The sequence below is a fragment of the Neoarius graeffei genome, chromosome 17 (assembly GCF_027579695.1).
Source record: "Neoarius graeffei isolate fNeoGra1 chromosome 17, fNeoGra1.pri, whole genome shotgun sequence".
NCBI lineage: Eukaryota > Metazoa > Chordata > Actinopteri > Siluriformes > Ariidae > Neoarius > Neoarius graeffei.
The window spans coordinates 46486532-46509602 of NC_083585.1; the positions used below are offsets into that span (position 1 = coordinate 46486532).

General features: G+C 40.8%; 1 protein-coding gene across 3 annotated transcripts in view; it reads right to left on the reverse strand.

Moving 5' to 3' along the window:
- The window catches only part of pxylp1 (2-phosphoxylose phosphatase 1), a 43841-nt gene that overhangs the window by 17471 nt on the left and 3299 nt on the right, over positions 1-23071 (reverse strand). Inside the window, exons 1-2 of one of the 3 annotated variants that reach the window (XM_060897676.1) lie at positions 17711-17737; positions 11343-11485 (exon numbers count right to left, since the gene is read on the reverse strand). In XM_060897676.1, the coding sequence (XP_060753659.1) occupies positions 11343-11421 (79 nt within the window). In that variant the 5' untranslated portion in view covers positions 11422-11485; positions 17711-17737. Of the gene's footprint in view, positions 1-2190; positions 2579-11342; positions 11486-17710; positions 17738-23071 lie in introns of those variants that run through there. The other 2 variants (XM_060897675.1, XM_060897674.1) reach the window with 2 other exon arrangements.

The following is a 23071-nucleotide window of genomic DNA, read 5'->3' on the forward strand; positions in this document are numbered from 1 at the left end:
TATCACTTCATGTCTGAAAGTAATAATGGATGCCATTTCTCTTTACTTAGTCGTTTGGTTCTTGACATACAGTAATATGGATTACTACAGCTGTGGAATAGGGCTATTTACTGTACTTTTATTATTTACTGTATGATCTCAAATGCATTAAGACGACAAGAAATTGCACTAATTAACTTTTGATAAGACACGGCTGTTAACTGAAAAGCATTCCGGTTGACGACCTCATGAAGCTGGTTAAGATAACGTCAATAGTGTGCAAAACAGCATCAAGGTAAACACCGGCTATGCTGAAGAATTTAAAAGATGAAGCAACAGATTTTGATTTTCATTCTTTTAACACCTTTTTGTTTACCACATAATTCCATACGTTATTTCATAGTTTTGATGTCTTCAGTATCGCTCTACAATGTAGAAACGAGTCACAAAACAGAAAAACCTATGAATGAGGAGGGGTGTACAAACTTTTGACTGATACTCTTTGTATATTGTGTTTTTATTTTAAACAGATCTGAATAGACATAGGACGGCACGGTGGTGTAGTGGTTAGTGCTGTCGCCTCACAGCAAGAAGGTCCTGGGTTCGAGCCCCGTGGCCGGCGAGGGCCTTTCTGTGCGGAGTTTGCATGTTCTCCTCGTGTCCGCGTAGGTTTCCTCCGGGTGCTCCGGTTTCCCCCACAGTCCAAAGACATGCAGGTTAGGTTAACTGGTGACTCTAAATTGACCGTAGGTGTGAATGTGAGTGTGAATGGTTGTCTGTGTCTATGTGTCAGCCCTGTGATGACCTGGCGACTTGCCCAGGGTGTACCCCGCCTTTCGCCCGTAGTCAGCTGGGATAGGCTCCAGCTTGCCTGCGACCCTGTAGAACAGAATAAAGCGGCTAGAGATGATGAGATGAGATGAGATGAATAGACATGTTGCTTGTTTACAGAATGAACCCTAGGACCTATAATTTATTTTAACACATTCCACCACACCCATTAACCTTCGAGCCAAACCAACAACCATGAGTTGACTCATTGTAGATCATGGAGCCAATCACTGTGGCTTGTCGCTTTTGCTAATTTGCATAGATTAAAAAATATATATATCAGGAAATCCTCAATTGGTCACATGTTGCTGTTGTTGGAGTTTCTCACAATCGCACACTGCCATTAGAAAGGACTGGTTATGTGCTGCTTTGTTACTTGAAAAATGCTTTAAATAAACTTTAAAACTAAAAAGACATCTCTTCTCATCTCATTATCTGTAGCCGCTTTATCCTGTTCTACAGGGTCGCAGGCAAGCTGGAGCCTATCCCAGCTGACTACGGGCGAAAGGCGGGGTACACCCTGGACAAGTCGCCAGGTCATCACAGGGCTGACACATAGACACAGACAACCATTCACACTCACATTCACACCTACGGTCAATTTAGAGTCACCAGTTAACCTAACCTGCATGTCTTTGGACTGTGGGGGAAACCGGAGCACCCGGAGGAAACCCATGCGGACACGGGGAGAACATGCAAACTCCACACAGAAAGGCCCTCGCCGGCCACGGGGCTCGAACCCGGACCTTCTTATTGTGAGGCGACAGCGCTAACCACTACACCACCGTGCCGCCCAACTAAAGACATAGCATACAATATTTCTCTAACAAACTTAATAGAAATTTAAACGTTAGAAAATATAAAGTGAGATCAAATGTACCGTATATGAATCATTTTAGCATACCTAAAGCTTTTAGCACAAACACTATTTTTAGAGGTGAAAAAAGGTATTATTTAATTTAAAAAAAAAAAAAAAAACTGTAAATAATAAATGTCGAATTAATCACGTTGTCCTGATCGTCTCCTTGCATTTTCTCCAAAGCTCCCATTCAAAACTAAAATACACCAAGTTAATTTTAAATTCCTGGCTCCTGTTTCCCAAAAGGAAATTTCCTACAGACAGACAGAGTGGATGGAGAAACAGCATGGCATTACACTGGCTGACAAAATATCTTACAGCTATGAGTTCAACAGCTGAAAGAATTCAACAGTCGTGCAAATATAGTTCACTTTTCTCATCAGTGCAATTCGAAGCAAGTACACCAGACTGAATAAGCAAAAAAAAAAAAACCTATCCAGCTAAACATAGTCTCATACAGATGATGAAACCAGAGAGACACACTAAGACATCGATTTAGCATCACATCAGTTCAAACTTACCGACAAACAGGAGAAGTATAAGATGAGTCTGGAAATAGGCTGGCATTTTTGAAGTGTGTTTCTGTGTGTGCGCTTTAATGAGAACATCTGCAAAGCATCTGAACGCGTTTCTACTTCTCGGTGAAGTCTTTTCAGAATCGAGCCTTTTTCCCACTTGGTTACACACTCTGACCAATCCCATTACACACACAGAGCCCACAGCAGGTCCCTACATAGCAGGGGCCAGACAAAGAGCTCTTTGTAGTCTGTAGCCTGACCACAGCCTCCAAGAACGTACAGAGAAAAGGAAAGCGATGGAAAGACGGCGTCTTCCTCTGGCTAAAGGAAGCCGTGAAGCTTGGTTTTATACCCTGCTCTTTTTCTGAATGTAAGCTTTTATATTACCCCGTGAATGCCGAAAGAATACCAAATCCGATTATATAGACTGGTATTTTGGTTAAATGTATTAACTCAAGGCTATATACACACAAAATATACAAACACAAAAAATTTAAAATATAAAACCAAAACAGGAACATTAAATATGAACTCAGTCGGTAATCTCACTCTGAACTTGGTCACAATGTGGTACCTAAAATGACTAGTTTTGAAGTTTATACTAACTTGGGTCACGTCAGTGATTGAAGTCATGGAGTTATGATCGATTCACTCTGGAATAAATTACAAATTGAGAGTCTGATACTGAAAGTCCACTTGTGTATACCTGCGATATGTGGATTTTTCTATTCCAGCTACAGTACAGTAGATGGATTTGTCGGATATGGTGAGGATGTGGGGCGTGTTCCAAATCACATTCCTGTTCAAGTGGTTTAGAAAGTATTTTTGATGTTTACTTCACTCATTATTAGCTCATCTAGCAGACAGGTCATGAGTTTATGCCATCATGTGCTGTCCATCGTCCGTCCGGCAGGCATCGACTACATTTCATGAAAATCACTCCTTCTCTCTCTCAATTCCTCACCGATTTTTATTCTTTTTGGCAGGAAGGTAGGTCTGCCTGGGGTGCATATAGCTTCTACACAAATTTGCATAATTGCAATTAATAATGATGATATGGAGTAATTAAGCCCTAACAGGCAGTTTCTACACAAATAATTTCTTTTCCCTCAATTCTTCACCGATTTTGATTCTTTCGGGCATGAAGGTAGGGGTACCCAGGGTGCATATAACGTCTACCCAGATTTATAGATAAATAAATAAAAATCACTACTTCTTGGGCAATTCCTCGCCATTTTGGATCCTTTCTGGCAAATAGGTCGGTATTCCTAGGGTGTATATATATGTCTGTGAAGATTCTCAATCATCCAGGTCATAGTAAACTGTGGGTGGTAGAAATGGGCAACTGGACTTGCTTGAAAATTCTTGAAAATCCTTTGATCACCCTAATGACTTGCCGTTCACACCCAGCCTCCAGTGACCCACACCAACATGATGCCTCAACGACACCTTAGATGAGCTGGTCATCAGAATTCTGATTCTGATCCAGGAGAAGATAAATATCTGATACTCCCTATTAGGTCAGACAGAACTGAGGAAGCCTTTTGGACGAGAGGTGAAACGTTTTCAAGAATTTTCAAGCAAGTCCAGTTGCCCATTTCTACCACCCACAGTTTAGGGTGTATATAGCTTCTATATATAACTTGTATATCGTGTATATAGCTTCCAACATTTATTGCGCAAGGTGGCCCACTTTAGATCGTTCCTTCTGGATTAGACAGGGCTGGAGTGAACTACGCCGTCATTGACGGTCTCGTTTTCTTTCTTATCATACTATATACAATAGAGCAACTGTAGAAAACATGGACGGCGTGGCTCCATTGGCTCCCATTCTCTAAAAATGAAGCCAAAATAGCTCTGCCATGTTGTCAAATTTGGAGCCAGAGTCTGTGCGGTTGGGACTTCCTCCTGCTAGAAGGTGCTTTCGAACCAAACAGTTCCAGGGACTCATAAGGGGAACTACGTCCTGGGGAAATCCCCCGAGAACTATGTACATTCAGGGCTTTTTTTTTCCTCTCCACCTGGTAGCGACGCCACTTTACTGTGTATTGTTTGCTTTCATATAAATGTGAGTTTTGTCCACCAATGTTCTTGTGTTACTGTGAAAACAGCAAACTAGCAACATTACGATTTAAATTTGTCCACTTTTGTATGTCATGTTTCAGTCGCATGTTTACAGAAACGGCTCATTCCACTACACCGTAGAACGGGGGTAGAACAGGAAGTGTTTCGTGCTCACAGAAAATTCATTATTTTACATTAGAAAGAGTGAATTTATAGAAACTGATCATTCCACTAACCGCAAGCTAGCCTAGTGGCTAGCGTAGCCGCCTCTCAACCGGGAGATTGTGAGTTCTACTTGCGGTCGGGTCATACCGAAGACCATCATAAAAATGGTACCTGCTGCCATCTGGCAAGGCACGCTGCAATACAAATGCGACTGGGGAGTCAAAAAGAGGACCAGCCCCCCAATGTAACCCTAGCTGCATAGGTGAGAGGCCGAGGGCCGTAGAAACGGAGATCGGCACTGCACCCATGCACCTCAAAAGAGCTGGTTAGTACTGGGACAGGAGACTGCCTGGGAAGACCAGATCCTGGCATGGAAGGGACTGTTTTTTTTTTTTTTTTTAATCATCATTCCACTACACCATCGAATGGGAGAGACCAGGAAGTGGTCGTAGAGTGAATTTGTGGTGGATAAAAAGGCTGTTTTATCACTGAAACACATGGGGATGGGTGGTGCTCAAAACTGTACTGCAGCCAGCCAGCAGGGACACAAGATCTGTGGTGGCTTCACTATTTAGAGAAGATATGCTGTCCATGGGTTCGTGTTTTTTGTTTTTTTTTCTTCCTTTTAAACAGTCAGTGGGAACAACAGCTTAGTATCCAAGACAATAATGTTCATTTATTAATTCTACTGTCATATTTGATTTGATATGCACTGATTTATCATTACTAGGTTTGTTCAAGCTTAATGCATTAAGCAGTCATTATTGATTTGTGATCTGGTTTTCATTGGCCTTGCTGTTGCACAGATCTGGCAACCCTACTCACTACCCGCTCATTACTGTGTAGTGGCACGTACGGTATCGGCGAGCTGAAAGACAGAGCGAGAGAATTTCAAATGAAATTCCGTCCTACATTCAGCCTCCTTTCAGCTCCCGTTTGTAAAGAATGAATAAGTAATGAGCTCACTACTGTGACTGTGTGAGAGAGAGAGAGAGAGAGAGAGAGAGAGAGAGAGAGAGAGCAAAGGTAACAAAACAGACTCAGGAGAGAAAATATAAGATGAAGATTAAAATTCCGAAAGGCAAAACAACAAATACAGGAATACAAGAGAATGTGACCCATCCTGATGTGTTCAAAGTTAACAAAATAAAAAAAATCCATCAAGAATCCGGAAAGAGTGCCCTCCATAATCGTATTGTACCGGTATCGGTGTTGTTCTATGCTTCTTTCTCCAACTGCTTCCAGGTGTAGCCAGCTGTCTGGATCGCTGTTGTTGTGTTCCGTCTCTAGGTATTCCAGGGGTGACCCCTTTTTCTTTTCCCCTGGAGGTTCCACTGTAATGCCTGTCTTGTCATGTTGTTCCTAGGTTTTTGTAGAGTATGGCCAATCCATCACATTTTCTTCGCTGTATTTGGGTTACCACGGGTGTTTCTTTTGTTCTTGTCAGCAATCTTCATTGGTAATCTTTTCTGGCCACCATATCCTTAGGATCCTACGTAGGCATTGGTTGACAAAAGCCTGGAGTGCTTTTGTTGTTCGCCAAGTTTCTGCCCCATACAGCAAAACTGATTTCACGTTTGAGTTGAAGATCCGCAGTTTTGTGGAAGTCGAGATGTTGCGTGCCTTCCAGATGTTACCCAGCATTACAAAGTCTGTCCTGGCTTTTCCTATTCTGGTTCTTACATTCGTTTCTGTTCCTCCTGTGCTGTCTATGATGCTACTAAAGTCAGTGAAATCCTCGACTTCCTCTATGATGTTTCCTTTTATCTTCACTGGCTCTCTGTTGTTGGTGTTAGCCATCAGTACCTTGGTTTTGTTGATGCTGATGCGTAGTCCAGTTGATGTGGCATATCCATCCACCTTGCATTATGGAGTCTTAATATCGGAGATTCAGTCAGGGAAAGAATACGTGGAGTCATCACGTTCACCAACACGTGGAAACAACCACCGAAACGCACATCATTCTGTGGCCTATCAGATTTCTTTCGCCTACATCAACATCAGCAGCACCAACAACCTGATCTATCAACCTTTGTTCTTCCCACACTGTTGAAACTGCACATTCTCTCAATCATTTAATAAAGTCTGTAATGACTCTGCCTAATCATTTCCACCTAATCACTTCCTAATTGCTATTCGTTTCAACCATAACTGACTGAATGAAGGACTGACTGAGGTGGGGTTTACATTAGACCGTATCAGCGGATCATCAGATTAACGTTTTTAAAACAATTAGCGTGCACACAGCAACGCCAATACACGGATACGCTCGGCTCCGCAGGCATCCTGCGCTCCAAATCACTCCGCCCTGAACAGCGAGTGCCCTCTGGAGGGTGCGCACTCCGGCCCTGCGCAGCTCACAGAGCGCGCGAGTGAAGCACACGAGCAGTGATTCGGGACTGAGCCGCTGTGTGTGTGATGTCAGTGCATATCGGGCATGCACGTCACTTACCACTTGCAAGTGGAAGGATGGCAAGCCTAAAGACAATCATAACTACACAATGGGCAGTATTTGCATCAGTATTTGCAGTATTTTCATACTTTTATACTCTTTAATGAAAGGTGATACAAGGCGGAAGTCCGCGCCGTTTTTCAGCAGTCACGTCACATGACCAACGCCAGCGAATCAGGAAGGTGGATGTCACAGTGACGTTGTCCAATGACGACGCCAGCTAGAGCTCAGCACAGCGTATCCGCGTATTCTCAATGTTTACACAGCACCGGAGCTGACACGATCTGGATTGAATACGTGGACCCTGGCGGATTCCCATTTCCCGGCGTTTCCAGGCGTTTTAATGTAAACGGACAGTGCATCCGCGAAGAAAACGAGACAGATACGGTCTAATGTAAACTTGGCCTGAGCTTTCACTCACCAAAATGCATCCTTACTTCTAAATCTAGACAAAATATAACAATATGATAAACTAATCATTAGGCATGGAACGATAGCTCATGCGACGATAAATTATGATACACACTTATGATGATTCAATTTGAAATATAAAATGAATCATGATTATTACCAGGCTGTGTATTCTGTTAGTTTTTCCTAGCTGTAACTACATTGTTTACACAGCAGACAGTGCAATAACGTACAATAGCAGGAATACACGTGACTTCACCCTGGGCGGAAGCAACACAGCTCTAATACCACTAAAGCAGATCTAAATGGGAAAGAGCTGTTACAGAACTGACTGTAGAAAAAGACTTAACAAGAGATCATAGCTCTCGCTTTACAGACTGCTGAAAGCTAAAGAAACGAAAACCAAATGGAAGTAAAACAAATGTACATAAAAGTCTATTAAGAAAAGACTTAGCTTTTTTCATTCTTAATAAAAGGAACATTTTAGTTAATACTTATATTTTTACTCCAACCTTTACAAATGTGGGTAAAGAATTATTGTTGTTATTAAGAAAATGAAACTTTTATTTAATAAATATTTAAATTGATTAAAAAAAAAAATAGGGGAAGTCATGGCCTAGTGGTTAGAGAAGCAGCTTTGGGACCAAAAGGTCATCGGTTCTATTCTCTGCACCAGCAGAAATGGCTGAAGTGCCTTTGAGCAAAGTATCTAACCCCTTACTGCTCCCCAGACTGCTCTGGGTGCATTGTATGTCGCTCTGGATAACAGCGTGTGCTAAATGCCATTAATGTAATGTTTAAAAAAAGGAAAATAAATGTTTCTTTTTTGCGAGTACAATTCTTTTCCATTTAATTTGTTTTTTTCAAAAACATTGTGAATCGTGAATTTGGCAAGTCGTTACCTGCCTACTAATAATCATCATAAGCATTTATAAGGTGAAGTAATGAATAAATATATAAAAACCGCTGCCAATCATGAAAAATACAACGAAATAATTTTTTTTTAAATGTATAAAACGTACAAACTTGCAGTCAAATGTTTTAAACATCTGGGGGTTCTTACACTTCTTTATTATAGTTTTATACTACAGTGCTGGGACGGCACGGTGGTGTAGTGGTTAGCGCTGTCGCCTCACAGCAAGAAGGTCCGGGTTCGAGCCCCGTGGCCGGCGAGGGCCTTTCTGTGTGGAGTTTGCATGTTCTCCCCGTGTCCGCGTGGGTTTCCTCCGGGTGCTCCGGTTTCCCCCACAGTCCAAAGACATGCAGGTTAGGTTAACTGGTGACTCTAAATTGACCGTAGGTGTGAATGTGAGTGTGAATGGTTGTCTGTGTCTATGTGTCAGCCCTGTGATGACCTGGCGACTTGTCCAGGGTGTACCCCGCCTCTCGCCCGTAGTCAGCTGGGATAGGCTCCAGCTTGCCTGCGACCCTGTAGAACAGGATAAAGCGGCTAGAGATAATGAGATGAGATGAGACTACAGTGCTGTTGAATGATATTTACATTAATGTGCTCATTCTAATATGTTAATATTTCTAAGCTCAATCACAGGGACTTGTATGGTGGACGCGCCACATAATCTAAGGTTCATAATAATCAGATTTTTTGTTTAAAAAAAAAGTGTCATTATTTAAAAAACGTCATTGATATGATGCAGCTTTCTATAATGAATAGTTTATATAAGAGTTAAGGAAGTAGACTCGTGCTTTGTGATGGTTTTCCATCAAGGAAAAGTCTTTAGGATAGAGGACTTTGCCGTTTCTGGTTTTCTCTATAGCATGACAAGCTGCATCTCATTAACTTTAATGGAATTTCCACAACATTAAACGTAATTATAGATAATTAAAAACATGACATGCTTTTCGGTAATTACAAACGTGAAGAAAAAAATGTCATCATTGGCAAATATGCGGTATAAAATATAACACAACACTTCAGGATGTGCACTCACAGGAGAATAATTCACTTCGGGGTAGTAACAGTAACTCCGCTCTACACTGGGCTGAATCATTGATGATTTTCCTATAACAATCCATCCTGAAGTGTATTTCTGCTTAAATTACAATTATTGATAATATACTGATATATTACTAATAAAACACATCAGTAATCAAAGCTAAATCTTTGTGGAGTTTATTATTATACTGCTCGCTCTCGTTATATTATTATAATGCACTTTCTAAACGAATGCATTATTAAACACAGGCGCACTTCGGGATTAAAGTTGTTAATCCTACTGATCAATAATCCCATTAACTCACAGACGGTGCTAGAGTACTCACTAAAGCATATGGATAATGACGCAAACTTGAATAATAAATTTGTTTTTATTTAGAGATGAAAGTGGAGCAAAGAAAAAAAACCCTGAACTTCTGAAAGTCAAACTAAGAGATATGGGGGGCGGGGGGGGGGGGGGGGGTGGGGGGGGTGTCAACGTCCCCTGAAAATATTTTAATAACATAACACGCAAAACCCTGCATTCTAGTGCATTTTAGTACTTATTTTCACTAAAACAAGTTATAACTTTTAAGCCTTTTTCTTTCGTGTACGTTAATGATTAACATGTCAAAAATATCAAATTTAATTCCCCTAGCTAATGAGGAATTTTCAGGAGTGCATTTAGAAAACGCGGTGATTTTCCTGCCTACACAGTTCATTACTTTGAAAAAAAAAAAATCAGACAGTTGAAGGCAAACTCAGCAAAATCCCAAAACAGTGCTGTTAAAAAGTAAAGGTCTGTTAGAGTTTCTAAAGCTTTCAGGTTTCAGTGTTGGGGACATTGAGCCTCGGTTATCAATCTTTTAGTAGAGTTGTGCGTTTGCAGAAGCTAAAGTGAACTAAAAATTTCCAATTCAGACTTATGCGAGTTGAAGCCAATTGTTTACATTAGTTTGTATTGTCTGTAAATTTAAACACACCAATGAATACCAAATTTCTCATGTAAATCAGGGGTGTAGGGTGTGTGTGTGTCACACACTGACGGGCAGCCTGAGTGCATTATGTACAGTAACAAAAAATAATTACCATTGCTAGTTTTAGGCAGCTTAGAAACCGGCTCTTCCATTATTGCTGTTTCTTCCACGTTTTCTTGATGTTGTGTTCTAGAAACGGCACTAAAACTTAGCTTCGAAACTACAAAATGCAACTTTGATGGGGAAAAATATATATATATATGCTTACCTCTCTTCACGTCGAAAGAAGGAGGAAGGTTTTGCTTGTTTTGACATGGCAAATTATTAACACGAGAAAATATTCGTAATTCGCAACTAAAAAGACTGCAGCTACACTGGCAGCTTGAACATGCTTTCTAGTGCGATTGTGTTGCGCTTGCGCAGAAGGGTGTCAGGCACCTGAAGGCGCACCTTGGGCACGCGTGCCTAACGAGCTCCAGCACGCACGCCGTTAACAAAGAACACCTGTCTTTAATCAGTGAACTATGTTTGGGCTATTTAAGGACCACGCCCATGCAAGGACGATGCGAAGTATTACGCCGCGTCTAGGAACGCGAAAAATCTGAAAAATAAATTTCTCCATTCGGAAAACCAGAGATTTTCAAGAGTTTTGTCAAATATCCACATTTCCGGGTATTTTGTCATTAGTGGAAAAAATCCAGAGGAATTTTCATGAAAATCTAAAAATCCGGAACACTTTCATGACTATTTATTATTATCTGCACTTTTGCCACCAAGGTATTTTTTAATAATTATAATAATTTTATGTTAAAATGAGATAAAATTGCTAATAATGGGAACTGTTCCAATTTTTTCATAGCGTTAAATAATTTGTTTTTTAGACATTAAATAAACAGACAGTAATAAATGTTGCAATATTGCTGTTTTGCTGAAAGTTTCTGAGCAAATCTACACAGTGCTCCATATTGTTTATTGCAGAAATGACTTCGAGTATCTCTAAGATAAATTATTCCCACTGGACACACACACACACACACACACACCATCCCATGGAAATTGCCCTAAATGTCTCCAAATGTCACCAGCATATAAAGACTAAATGATTATCAGGCAGGATGCAGGCAGACACAAAAACACACACCCACACACTTACAGTACTGAATGCTGAAACTTAGCACTGCTAGCACCACACCAACCAACAGCAGCAGGATGAAGCGGTTCCGTGCCAGCATTGTGTTCTGATTGGTTCAGACGCCTGTCCATCAGCCATCCATGCACCGCCCACTTTTTTGCCACCTGAACACAAAAGACGGATCGATTACATCAAATTCAGCTCTTTAAATGTACAGTGAACATGAGCAGTCGACCACACACACACACACACACACACACACACACACACACACCTTCCAACACAATACTCGCACACTGGTTTCAGCTTACATTTACAGAGGGTTTGTGTAAAGAAATTTCTCTCTCTGACTCCCACACATACAACAACTGACCAGCTATTATCACCATCCCACACTAGAAACATGTCATTATGCTTAAACAGACCTGGTTGCAGCTTCAATCCAAACTCTTTGCTCATTTGTTCCAGAGTCAGTCACTTCCTCACAGTTCAATCTTTTAAAACAAGGGGTTTTCCACTGCAGTTACAAAGTTAATGTCGCTCATATAAGTGAGCTTTTTACCATAAGTTTAGCATGATGAAAACCGCTCATCTAAATCATCACACTCTCAACCCAAACCATTCTTTGGGTCAAGCATTATCATTTATATATTACATACATAGATTATAATAGGAGAGTATGTGTAATTATAGAGTGAACTTAGTAAAATACTAGAAGAGTACTCGGTAGAGTGCATACTAGGGTTATGACTGTGAAAGTGTTTTCAAAATTTCTACTTTCCTGATGTTGCATTTGGTGAACTTTTACTCATATACAACCCCGATTCCAAAAAAGTTGGGACAAAGTACAAATTGTAAATAAAAATGGAATGCAGTGATGTGGAAGTTTCAAAATTCCATATTTTATTCAGAATAGAACATAGATGACATATCAAATGTTTAAACTGAGAAAATGTATCATTTAAAGAGAAAAATTAGGTGATTTTAAATTTCATGACAACAACACATCTCAAAAAAGTTGGGACAAGGCCATGTTTACCACTGTGAGACATCCCCTTTTCTCTTTACAACAGTCTGTAAACGTCTGGGGACTGAGGAGACAAGTTGCTCAAGTTTAGGGATAGGAATGTTAACCCATTCTTGTCTAATGTAGGATTCTAGTTGCTCAACTGTCTTAGGTCTTTTTTGTCGTATCTTCCGTTTTATGATGCGCCAAATGTTTTCTATGGGTGAAAGATCTGGACTGCAGGCTGGCCAGTTCAGTACCCGGACCCTTCTTCTACGCAGCCATGATGCTGTAATTGATGCAGTATGTGGTTTGGCATTGTCATGTTGGAAAATGCAAGGTCTTCCCTGAAAGAGACGTCGTCTGGATTAGAGCATATGTTGCTCTAGAACCTGGATATACCTTTCAGCATTGATGGGGTCTTTCCAGATGTGTAAGCTGCCCATGCCACACGCACTAATGCAACCCCATACCATCAGAGATGCAGGCTTCTGAACTGAGCGCTGATAACAACTTGGGTCGTCCTTCTCCTCTTTAGTCCGAATGACACGGCGTCCCTGATTTCCATCAAGAACTTCAAATTTTGATTCGTCTGACCACAGAACAGTTTTCCACTTTGCCACAGTCCATTTTAAATGAGCCTTGGCCCAGAGAAGACGTCTGCGCTTCTGGATCATGTTTAGATACGGCTTCTTCTTTGAACTATAGAGTTTTAGCTGGCAACGGCGGATGGCACGGTGAATTGTGTTCACAGATAATGTTCTCTGGAAATATTCCTGAGCCCATTTTGTGATTTCCAATACAGAAGCATGCCTGTATGTGATGCAGTGACGTCTAAGGGCCCGAAGATCACGGGCACCCAGTATGGTTTTCCGGCCTTGACCCTTACGCACAGAGATTCTTCCAGATTCTCTGAATCTTTTGATGATATTATGCACTGTAGATGATGATTTGCTCAAACTCTTTGCAATTTTACACTGTCGAACTCCTTTCTGATATTGCTCCACTATTTGTCGGTGCAGAATTAGGGGGATTGGTGATCCTCTTCCCATCTTTACTTCTGAGAGCCGCTGCCACTCCAAGATGCTCTTTTTATACCCAGTCATGTTAATGGCCTATTGCCAATTGACCTAATGAGTTGCAATTTGGTCCTGCAACTGTTCCTTTTTTGTACCTTTAACTTTTCCAGCCTCTTATTGCCCCTGTCCCAACTTTTTTGAGATGTGTTGCTGTCATGAAATTTCAAATGAGCCAATATTTCGCATGAAATTTCAAAATGTCTCACTTTCAACATTTGATATGTTGTCTATGTTCTATTGTGAATACAATATCAGTTTTTGAGATCTGTAAATTATTGCATTCCGTTTTTATTTACAATTTGTACTTTGTCCCAACTTTTTTGGAATCGGGGTTGTATTACTATTTTGAAGTTATTTTTATTGGGTCCTGCAAAAACCTCCCGCACCCAACATCACCTCACTTTTGATAAATACATGTATATTAAATAAATAAATCATGATTATAAAATAAATTCATTGAAAGATGTGTAAAGTACTTTTATATAACAATAAATTGCTTAACAATTGTTGTAATAATAATTAAAATTGTTAATACAAATTTAATAATAATTTTAAAAAATAATTTAATATTAAATTTGTATTAATTAACAATTATAATTATTATTACAACAATTGTTAAGCAATTTATTGTTATATAAAAGTACTTTACACATCTTTCAATGAATTTATTTTATAATCATGATTTATTTATTTAATATACATGTATTTATCAAAAGTGAGGTGATGTTGGGTGCGGGAGGTTTTTGCATGACCCAATAAAAATAACTTCAAAAAAGTAATATATATGAGTAAAAGTTCACCAAATGCAACATCAGGAAAGTAGAAATTTTGAAAACACTTTCACAGTCATAACCCTAGTGCATACTTTTGCCACACCACATACACTGCAAAAAATGATATATTAGCAAGTGAAAATATCTTGAAAATAGGTGAAACAATCTAACATTTCCTGTTAGAAGAATATAAGACACCAATGCTGACATTATTAAACCTAGTTCTAGATTGCAACCAATTTATTCTAAGATGTCTTACCACGTAAAAATATCTGTCCATGCAGCAAGATCATTTCACTAGTATTAAGGAATTTTCGACTCAAATTCAGTTTTCAATTTTTTGCAGTGTATCAAAATCAATTCACATGAATCTACAATAATACGAAAGCTGTTCATCAGAATCTGTTCACTACTTTTTGAGTTACATTGGGAACGGGCCAAAAAAAATCCCGGATCTGCATATATATCTGGATTTGCATCAAAATCTAATTAAATTGTTCCTTGGCCCCAGGTGGCACGGTGGTGTAGTGGTTAGCGCTGTCACCTCACAGCAAGAAGGTCCGGGTTCGAGCCCAGTGGCCGACAAGGGCCTTTTGCCGCTTTTCCACTACAAACGCGGCTGAGCCGTGCCGTGCTGAGTCGAGCTGAGTCGAGCTGAGTGGGGCTGTTGGAGTTGCATTTCAACTACAACCGCGCTGAACCGTGCTGGCTGGAAGTGGGTGGACACATTGGGTGGAGTTAGCGAAAGTGGGTGGACGTCACGTGATGTCGTTAAGCAGCGCAAACAGTGACATCAGTGACCTTTTAAGCGGTAGTCTCACGCCCCGAATACTAAACAATAAACATGGAGGACATGGAGTCGTTAGTGTTGCTGGTCTTGGTGCTGTGGCTTGTTGTCACCACCAACGCCAACAGATACTGGCAAGAGCGTATAGATGAGGCGAGGCGCATAAGGCTTCAGAAATTCTCGTAATTATTCTTCTTCCGGGTTTACGGTGTTTACAGGTCTCAGCGTGCTCGCGGGGCGTGTGTGGGCATGTGAGGACACTCCTCCTCACCAATCAGTGCACAGGGGAGTGTCTGCTCACGCCCCCAGCCTCACTCAGCTCGCTTTGGCTCGCTTCAGCCCCACTCCAAAACGGTGCGAGTTTTAGGGGCTAAGCAGGGCTGAAGCGAGCAGAGTCGTGCTGTTTTTTGGTAGTTGAAACGCGAGCCGTGTCAGGCTGAAGTGAGCTGAAAAAGGGTAGTGGAAAAGGGCCATTTCTGTGTGGAGTTTGCATGTTCTCCCCGTGTCCGCGTGGGTTTCCTCCGGGTGCTCCGGTTTCCCCCACAGTCCAAAGACATGCAGGTTAGGTTAACTGGTGGCTCTAAATTGACCGTAGGTGTGAATGTGAGTGTGAATGGTTGTCTGTGTCTATGTGTCAGCCCTGTGATGACCTGGCGACTTGTCCAAGGTGTACCCCGCCTTTCACCCGTAGTCAGCTGGGATAGGCTCCAGCACACCTGAGTTATGTTGAGAACAAACAAACAAATGGAGGTGAAAACATAACATCCTCCAACGAAGTTGGTGAAGGTAAAAATAAAATAAGATAAAATATGGCATAACCAGAGCTCTGCTTAAAGGCGAGCACTGAAGAAGCCAAGCGTAACCCTGAAGGAGCTGGAGGAAGCCACAGCCCAGTTGGGAGAAGCTGTTCACAGGATAAATATAGCCTGTACACTCCAGAAAACTGGTCATTATAACAGAGCCAAATTAAATCCTATTTGAATTTGCCATAAGGGCAATTCCACGAAATCGTCAACCCAAGGAGTGAAAATTCATTTTGTATATATGGTGTTAAATTTGATTGGGTTATTATTAGTAATGATTGCAGTGAATGAACCAGTCAATATTTTTGTGCTGAACTCACGTCACATGACTGGTGGCCATTTTGAAATAAAGCACAACTTTATGCATCACACACTTGTGAAATTTCCTCTCTGCATTTAACCCATCTGAAGCAGTGAACACACAGTGAGCAATGAGCACACACACATACCCAGAGCAGTGGGCAGCCACGCTAACAGCACCCGGGAAGCAGTTGGGGGTTAGGTGCTTCGCTCAAGGGCACCTCAGCCCAAGGCCGTCCCATATTAACCTAACCACATGTCTTTGGACTGTGGGGGAAACCGGAGCACCCGGAGGAAACCCACGCAGACACGGGGAGAACATGCAAACTCCATACAGAAAGGCCTTCACCGGCCGCTGGGTTCGAACCCGGAACCTTCTTGCTGTGAGGCGACAGTGCTAACCACTACACCACCGTGCGAGCATATACTTTAAACCCAAAACTAACAGACACAAAGAAGCACTCAGACTGCTGTCAAAAGTCCAGGTAAGTTAAACTGTGTTATCAAATGGACCTTATTCTTTACATTTCCATGAAAAAAATTGATTCCATTGAGTAATCATCACAGCTTTGGGGGATTTTAGATCAAACACTGATTGATATTATGACTAAGAAAGAGAAAATTACCACATTTCATCTCTGTACATCAAATCATATGTAAATTTGGAAAGTGTTGTGTCAGTTACCAAGAATGTTCCGTCAGTTACTGTACATTCCATGATCTCAGCTGTCAGTTCTAAACATTTTTCATAGTTTATTTCTTTCATTGTATACGATGGGCATGTTAAAAGCAAAGTTGGGGGAAAAATGGTAATAAAATTGCAACAAGTTTCACAGAAATTGGCGTTTTGTACTTGTGTGTTCACAGTTGTTGAATTCTCCAAGTTGTGTCAGTAACCAATGTTATCTGCATGCCACTAAATAAATTATTCATATCTGGGAAAAACCCACTGTTGTCCAAAATAGCCTTTGGGCCTTAAGTTATCATACATTTGTTTGAGTTTGCTCTTTCTAGAATAGCCACACAGTTTAATTTTAAACCCTCTGAATGTTGCGTCAGTTACCCGTGGAATTGCCCAAAACACATGCTGAATATTTCGCAAACATGTTGGAAATAGTTCCCTGCGAATCTAACTCAAACAAAAACCCAGCATTGCGCATTAACCCGAGAACACCATTAGTGCAGTGAAGCGTGGTGGCGGTAGCATCGTGTTGCAGGTTACTCGTTACCTCTTGGTTGTTTCCATTCTCTCTGTACCTGTATTTTTGCACAGCGCTGTACATGATGCACAACACTTAATCAAGCTTTCACAAAATACTGACACACTGCAAGGCACTGTAATACACAACATAACATTGTTCTCTCTCTCTCACTCACACACACACACAATGCGAAGTCTTGCCCAAACAGTGATGCACTAAACAACACACAGGCAAAACAAGGAGCACATCTGCACAAGATTAACATCTGCCTGGTTATACACATCACTCACATCACTGCCTGCACTCAGCTGGGACAATGTCCACGTTTACACACTCTCTCTCTCTCACTCACTCACTCACTCACATGAAGTTGTTTCCAAAACAGAGAAGAAATAACATTACAATCAGCAGCCAAGAAATAGAAATCATGCAGCTCTACCTGCAGAGATACACACTGAGTTCTACAGCCTGGAGGGAAACCATGAAACCGGAAGTCACCCCCAAAACAGCCAGCAGAGCAGATGGAGCTCAGAGTTGCCAGATTGATTAAAAATCATCACTTCCTACTCTCCCTCCTGAAGATCTGCAGGTTTCCTCAGTGTCAAAATGAAGGTTCAGGAGTCAGTCAGGTGAAAGCAGATACGCAGAACCTTTATTTTAAGTACATTTCTGAGTGGATAGTATCTCCATCCTTGACTCTTGTATGCTACATAAATGGGGAAAAAAATATCTCATCTCATCATCTCTAGCCGCTTTATCCTGTTCTACAGGGTCGCAGGCAAGCTGGAGCCTATCCCAGCTGACTACGGGCGAAAGGCGGGGTACACCCTGGACAAGTCGCCAGGTCATCACAGGGCTGACACATAGACACAGACAACCATTCACACTCACATTCACACCTACGGTCAATTTAGAGTCAGCAGTTAGCCTAACCTGCATGTCTTTGGACTGTGGGGGAAACCGGAGCACCTGGAGGAAACCCACGCGGACACGGGGAGAACATGCAAACTCCACACAGAGAGGCCCTCGCCGGCCACGGGGCTCGAACCCAGGGCCTTCTTGCTGTGAGGCGACAGCACTAACCACTACACCACTGTGCTGCCCTGAAAAAATATATATAATCCCGATTCCAAAAAAGTTGGGACAAAGTACAAATCGTAAATAAAAACGGAATGCAATAATTTACAAATCTCAAAAACTGATATTGTATTCACAATAGAACATAGACAACATATCAAATGTCGAAAGTGAGACATTTTGAAATTTCATGCCAAATATTGGCTCATTTGAAATTTCATGACAGCAACACATCTCAAAAAAGTTGGGACGGGGCAATAAGAGGCTGGAAAAGTTAAAGGTACAAAAAAGGAACAGCTGGAGGACCAAATTGCAACTCATTAGGTCAATTGGCAATAGGTCATTAACATGACTGGGTATAAAAAGAGCATCTTGGAGTGGCAGCGGCTCTCAGAAGTAAAGATGGGAAGAGGATCACCAATCCCCCTAATTCTGCACCGACAAATAGTGGAGCAATATCAGAAAGGAGTTCGACAGTGTAAAATTGCAAAGAGTTTGAACATATCATCATCTACAGTGCATAATATCATCAAAAGATTCAGAGAATCTGGAAGAATCTCTGTGCGTAAGGGTCAAGGCCGGAAAACCATACTGGGTGCCCGTGATCTTCGGGCCCTTAGACGGCACTGCATCACATACAGGCATGCTTCTGTATTGGAAATCACAAAATGGGCTCAGGAATATTTCCAGAGAACATTATCTGTGAACACAATTCACCGTGCCATCCGCCATTGCCAGCTAAAACTCTATAGTTCAAAGAAGAAGCCGTATCTAAACATGATCCAGAAGCGCAGACGTCTTCTCTGGGCCAAGGCTCATTTAAAATGGACTGTGGCAAAGTGGAAAACTGTTCTGTGGTCAGACGAATCAAAGTTTGAAGTTCTTTATGGAAATCAGGGATGCCGTGTCATTCGGACTAAAGAGGAGAAGGACGACCCAAGTTGTTATCAGCGCTCAGTTCAGAAGCCTGCATCTCTGATGGTATGGGGTTGCATTAGTGCGTGTGGCATGGGCAGCTTACACATCTGGAAAGACACCATCAATGCTGAAAGGTATATCCAGGTTCTAGAGCAACATATGCGCCCATCCAGATGACGTCTCTTTCAGGGAAGACCTTGCATTTTCCAACATGGCAATGCCAAACCACATACTGCATCAATTACAGCATCATGGCTGCGTAGAAGAAGGGTTCGGGTACTGAACTGGCCAGCCTGCAGTCCAGATCTTTCACCCATAGAAAACATTTGGCGCATCATAAAACGGAAGATACGACAAAAAAGACCTAAGACAGTTGAGCAACTAGAATCCTACATTAGACAAGAATGGGTTAACATTCCTATCCCTAAACTTGAGCAACTTGTCTCCTCAGTCCCCAGACGTTTACAGACTGTTGTAAAGAGAAAAGGGGATGTCTCACAGTGGTAAACATGGCCTTGTCCCAACTTTTTTGAGATGTGTTGTTGTCATGAAATTTAAAATCACCTAATTTTTCTCTTTAAATGATACATTTTCTCAGTTTAAACATTTGATATGTCATCTATGTTCTATTCTGAATAAAATATGGAATTTTGAAACTTCCACATCATTGCATTCCGTTTTTATTTACAATTTGTTCTTTGTCCCAACTTTTTTGGAATCGGGGTTTTGTGTGTATATATATATATATATATATATATATATATATATATATATATATATATATGTATTTATTTTATTTTTTTTTGAGAGTTAAAATCGACCGCAAAGTTGGCATTCGAGCTGCGCCCAATTGTTTTTGAAACAATCTGACTGTCAGTTGTTCATTCAGTTCTCCGTTCATTTGCTTCTTCCACGTAAGGGCGAGATGGCAGAAATATCCAGTGGAGAAATCAGACAGCTTGTCCACTCAGTCTCCATTTTCTGCATTACTGAGTACTCTGCCATTACTGCTCGGCTCAGGCAATTACTAAAACACGGGACGGGATGTCACCGGTTTTAGCAACAACCGTGGGGAGGTCACTGCCCAAACGATATTATGTCCCATTCCGGGTTTCACCAACAACCCTTGGCTCACACTCTGGGAGAACTGGTGCAACTGAACTTACTTTCCTTTTAAAAAAATAAATAAAATAAATACTTTCCTTTTCTTGTAGTTTTATTTAATTGTTGGCACTGCACCCTCTTTCAATACGGGCTTATAGCCAACGCTCCTCAACAGTTCAGAGGTTTCATACGAGTCTTCAGTAAAATGTGCAGAGCAGAGGAGAGACCACTTCGTAGGCACCCAGTGTGCCCGTGAACTTCTTGCAAAACGCGTTCAAATCTTTGCCGTTTGAACATTCTTGGGCCATGAATGCAACGTAAATCCACCTTCTGTCGTGTTGCTGCACTGGCCAGCAACACATCTCTGTGGCACGGCGATAAATTAGCTCAAAATGGAGGATCGGAGTTGCAGTCAGCTCTGTGTTTTAGTATAGCGGAAATGGCGATGAGACTGATAGACTTCCTGCTGTGACGTTACAGACGTCAAGGTCATTCACTCAGACCGCTACCTATATGAATCACTTTAATCATAAAAATTACAACATCAGGTTTATTGTTAACGCTTAAAACTATTCCTGTGCCATTCTTGAGGTCTCAAGGCATTTATAAATGAAAGTGAGGCCATGGTTCTGCGTATATGCTTTAAGGTGAAGGACATCAGTCAGGAAGTAGGTAGGAAAGTACCGAAGTAAACAAGTATGTACGTGACTAAGTATGTAAGTATGCAATTAAGTCCATAAGTATATAAATTAATTATAACCATATTTTATATAAATAATTGAAACATTTTATAAAACAAGTCAAGTCAGCTTTAATTCTAGGGTATATTTAACAGTTGTGTTGTAGAGTGAAACAATAATAAAAGAAAATGCAATAGTTAAGAACAAATGGTGTATAAAAACGATAAACAGAGACCAATGAGATAAAATCGTACAATGTAACAGAGATAAACGCAGGATAGAAAACAACTCAACATTTCCTGAAATTAATATACGCTTTACACATAGAACACCATGTGTTCTAGAAGTTTATTGTGGGACATTAATACCTAAAGAGTCAAATTAATTCATAAAATTAATCCGTAAAGCAATACATAAAGAGTAAAACTGTGCTTTAAGGTGAGATTTAAAAGTATTATTAAGGGGCTTATATGGAGAGGGAGAACATTCAAATAAATAAAGACCACTTTAAGATTATATGCATATTGAATTTTAATTAAACAAGTAAATAAATAAAGCTACAAAATAATAAATAGATATATCTAATCCTTTTTAAGCATGAAGGCATTCAAGCATTTGTTTTAATGTTCTGTCTGTTTTTAATAAGGCTATAAAAAAACCCAGATGCATATCAAAAATAGAAAACTTCTGAATACTAGATTCCAAAGTTACCAGAAATCAATACGCTTTAATTACTGAGTAGATTCCGGATTCTTAAAACATGATCATGCTGTTATACGAGTCTATCAGGATTTTTATTCAGTTCATAAATGAAAGATTGAAATCCATTCCAGCTGCAGAAATCCCTTACCACAGGTTATATATGGTTACAATTACATTTCTGAGCTTTTCTTATGGTCAGGAACCACACCAAAGGTACCACAGAACAAAGGGAACAGAACAAATGCCCCCCCCCCAAAAAAAAGAAAAAGAAGAAAGGAGCAGAAGCCACTTTTACAAACCCAAACACAAAGAAAGTTATAAAGTTAAGTTATTCCAATTTTAAGAATGTTGTACTAAAAAGTTAAAATATGATGAACTATAAATAAAGTATTATTGCATTGATCTGTTTAGAAATGAATTAAAAACATATGAGAAGAAGTGGAGGGTGGCACGGTGGTGTAGTGGTTAGCGCTGTCGCCTCACAATAAGAAGGTCTGGGTTCGAGCCCCGTGGCCGGCGAGGGCCTTTCTGTGTGGAGTTTGCATGTTCTCCCCGTGTCCGCGTGGGTTTCCTCCGGGTGCTCCGGTTTCCCCCACAGTCCAAAGACATGCAGGTTAGGTTAACTGGTGACTCTAAATTGACCGTAGGTGTGAATGTGAGTGTGAATGGTTGTCTGTGTCTATGTGTCAGCCCTGTGATGACCTGGCGACTTGTCCAGGGTGTACCCCGCCTTTCGCCCGTAGTCAGCTGGGATAGGCTCCAGCTTGCCTGCGACCCTGTAGAACAGGATAAAGCGGCTAGAGATGATGAGATGAGAAGAAGTGGAGGGGTTCTAGTGTGTTTGTGTTGTGTTGAGAGTTAAAAGGAATTTAAGAAGGTGGCATAAACTTTTTGGAAAGATTACAAAAAACTACATCGTGCTTTCCTTACACTGTGCTTTTATTTTATTTTATTTTATTTTATCAAACTCTTATTTTGAATTCGCCATCTGTACCTTATTTAGTGTCATTCTGTACAATCTGGCAACATGGCTGGTTTCCATTTCTTCTGACGTTTCAATTTGTAGTGAATCAAAGCTATATGCTCATACCTCCACCTAGTGGACGAGTCGGTGAATCGGCTGAAATAAAATTCATTTTAAAAAGCTAATAGTATTATGAGTGCCTGTAGACTTCAGATACACAAATTTTAAGTGAAAACAATCATTTGGTGTTGCGTTGGAAAAAAATATAGTTGTTGTAAATGTATTGTTGAGTGTTTATACAGAGAGTGTATCAGGTGCCTCAGAAGCACCATATCTGCCCAGCTGATAAATGAAC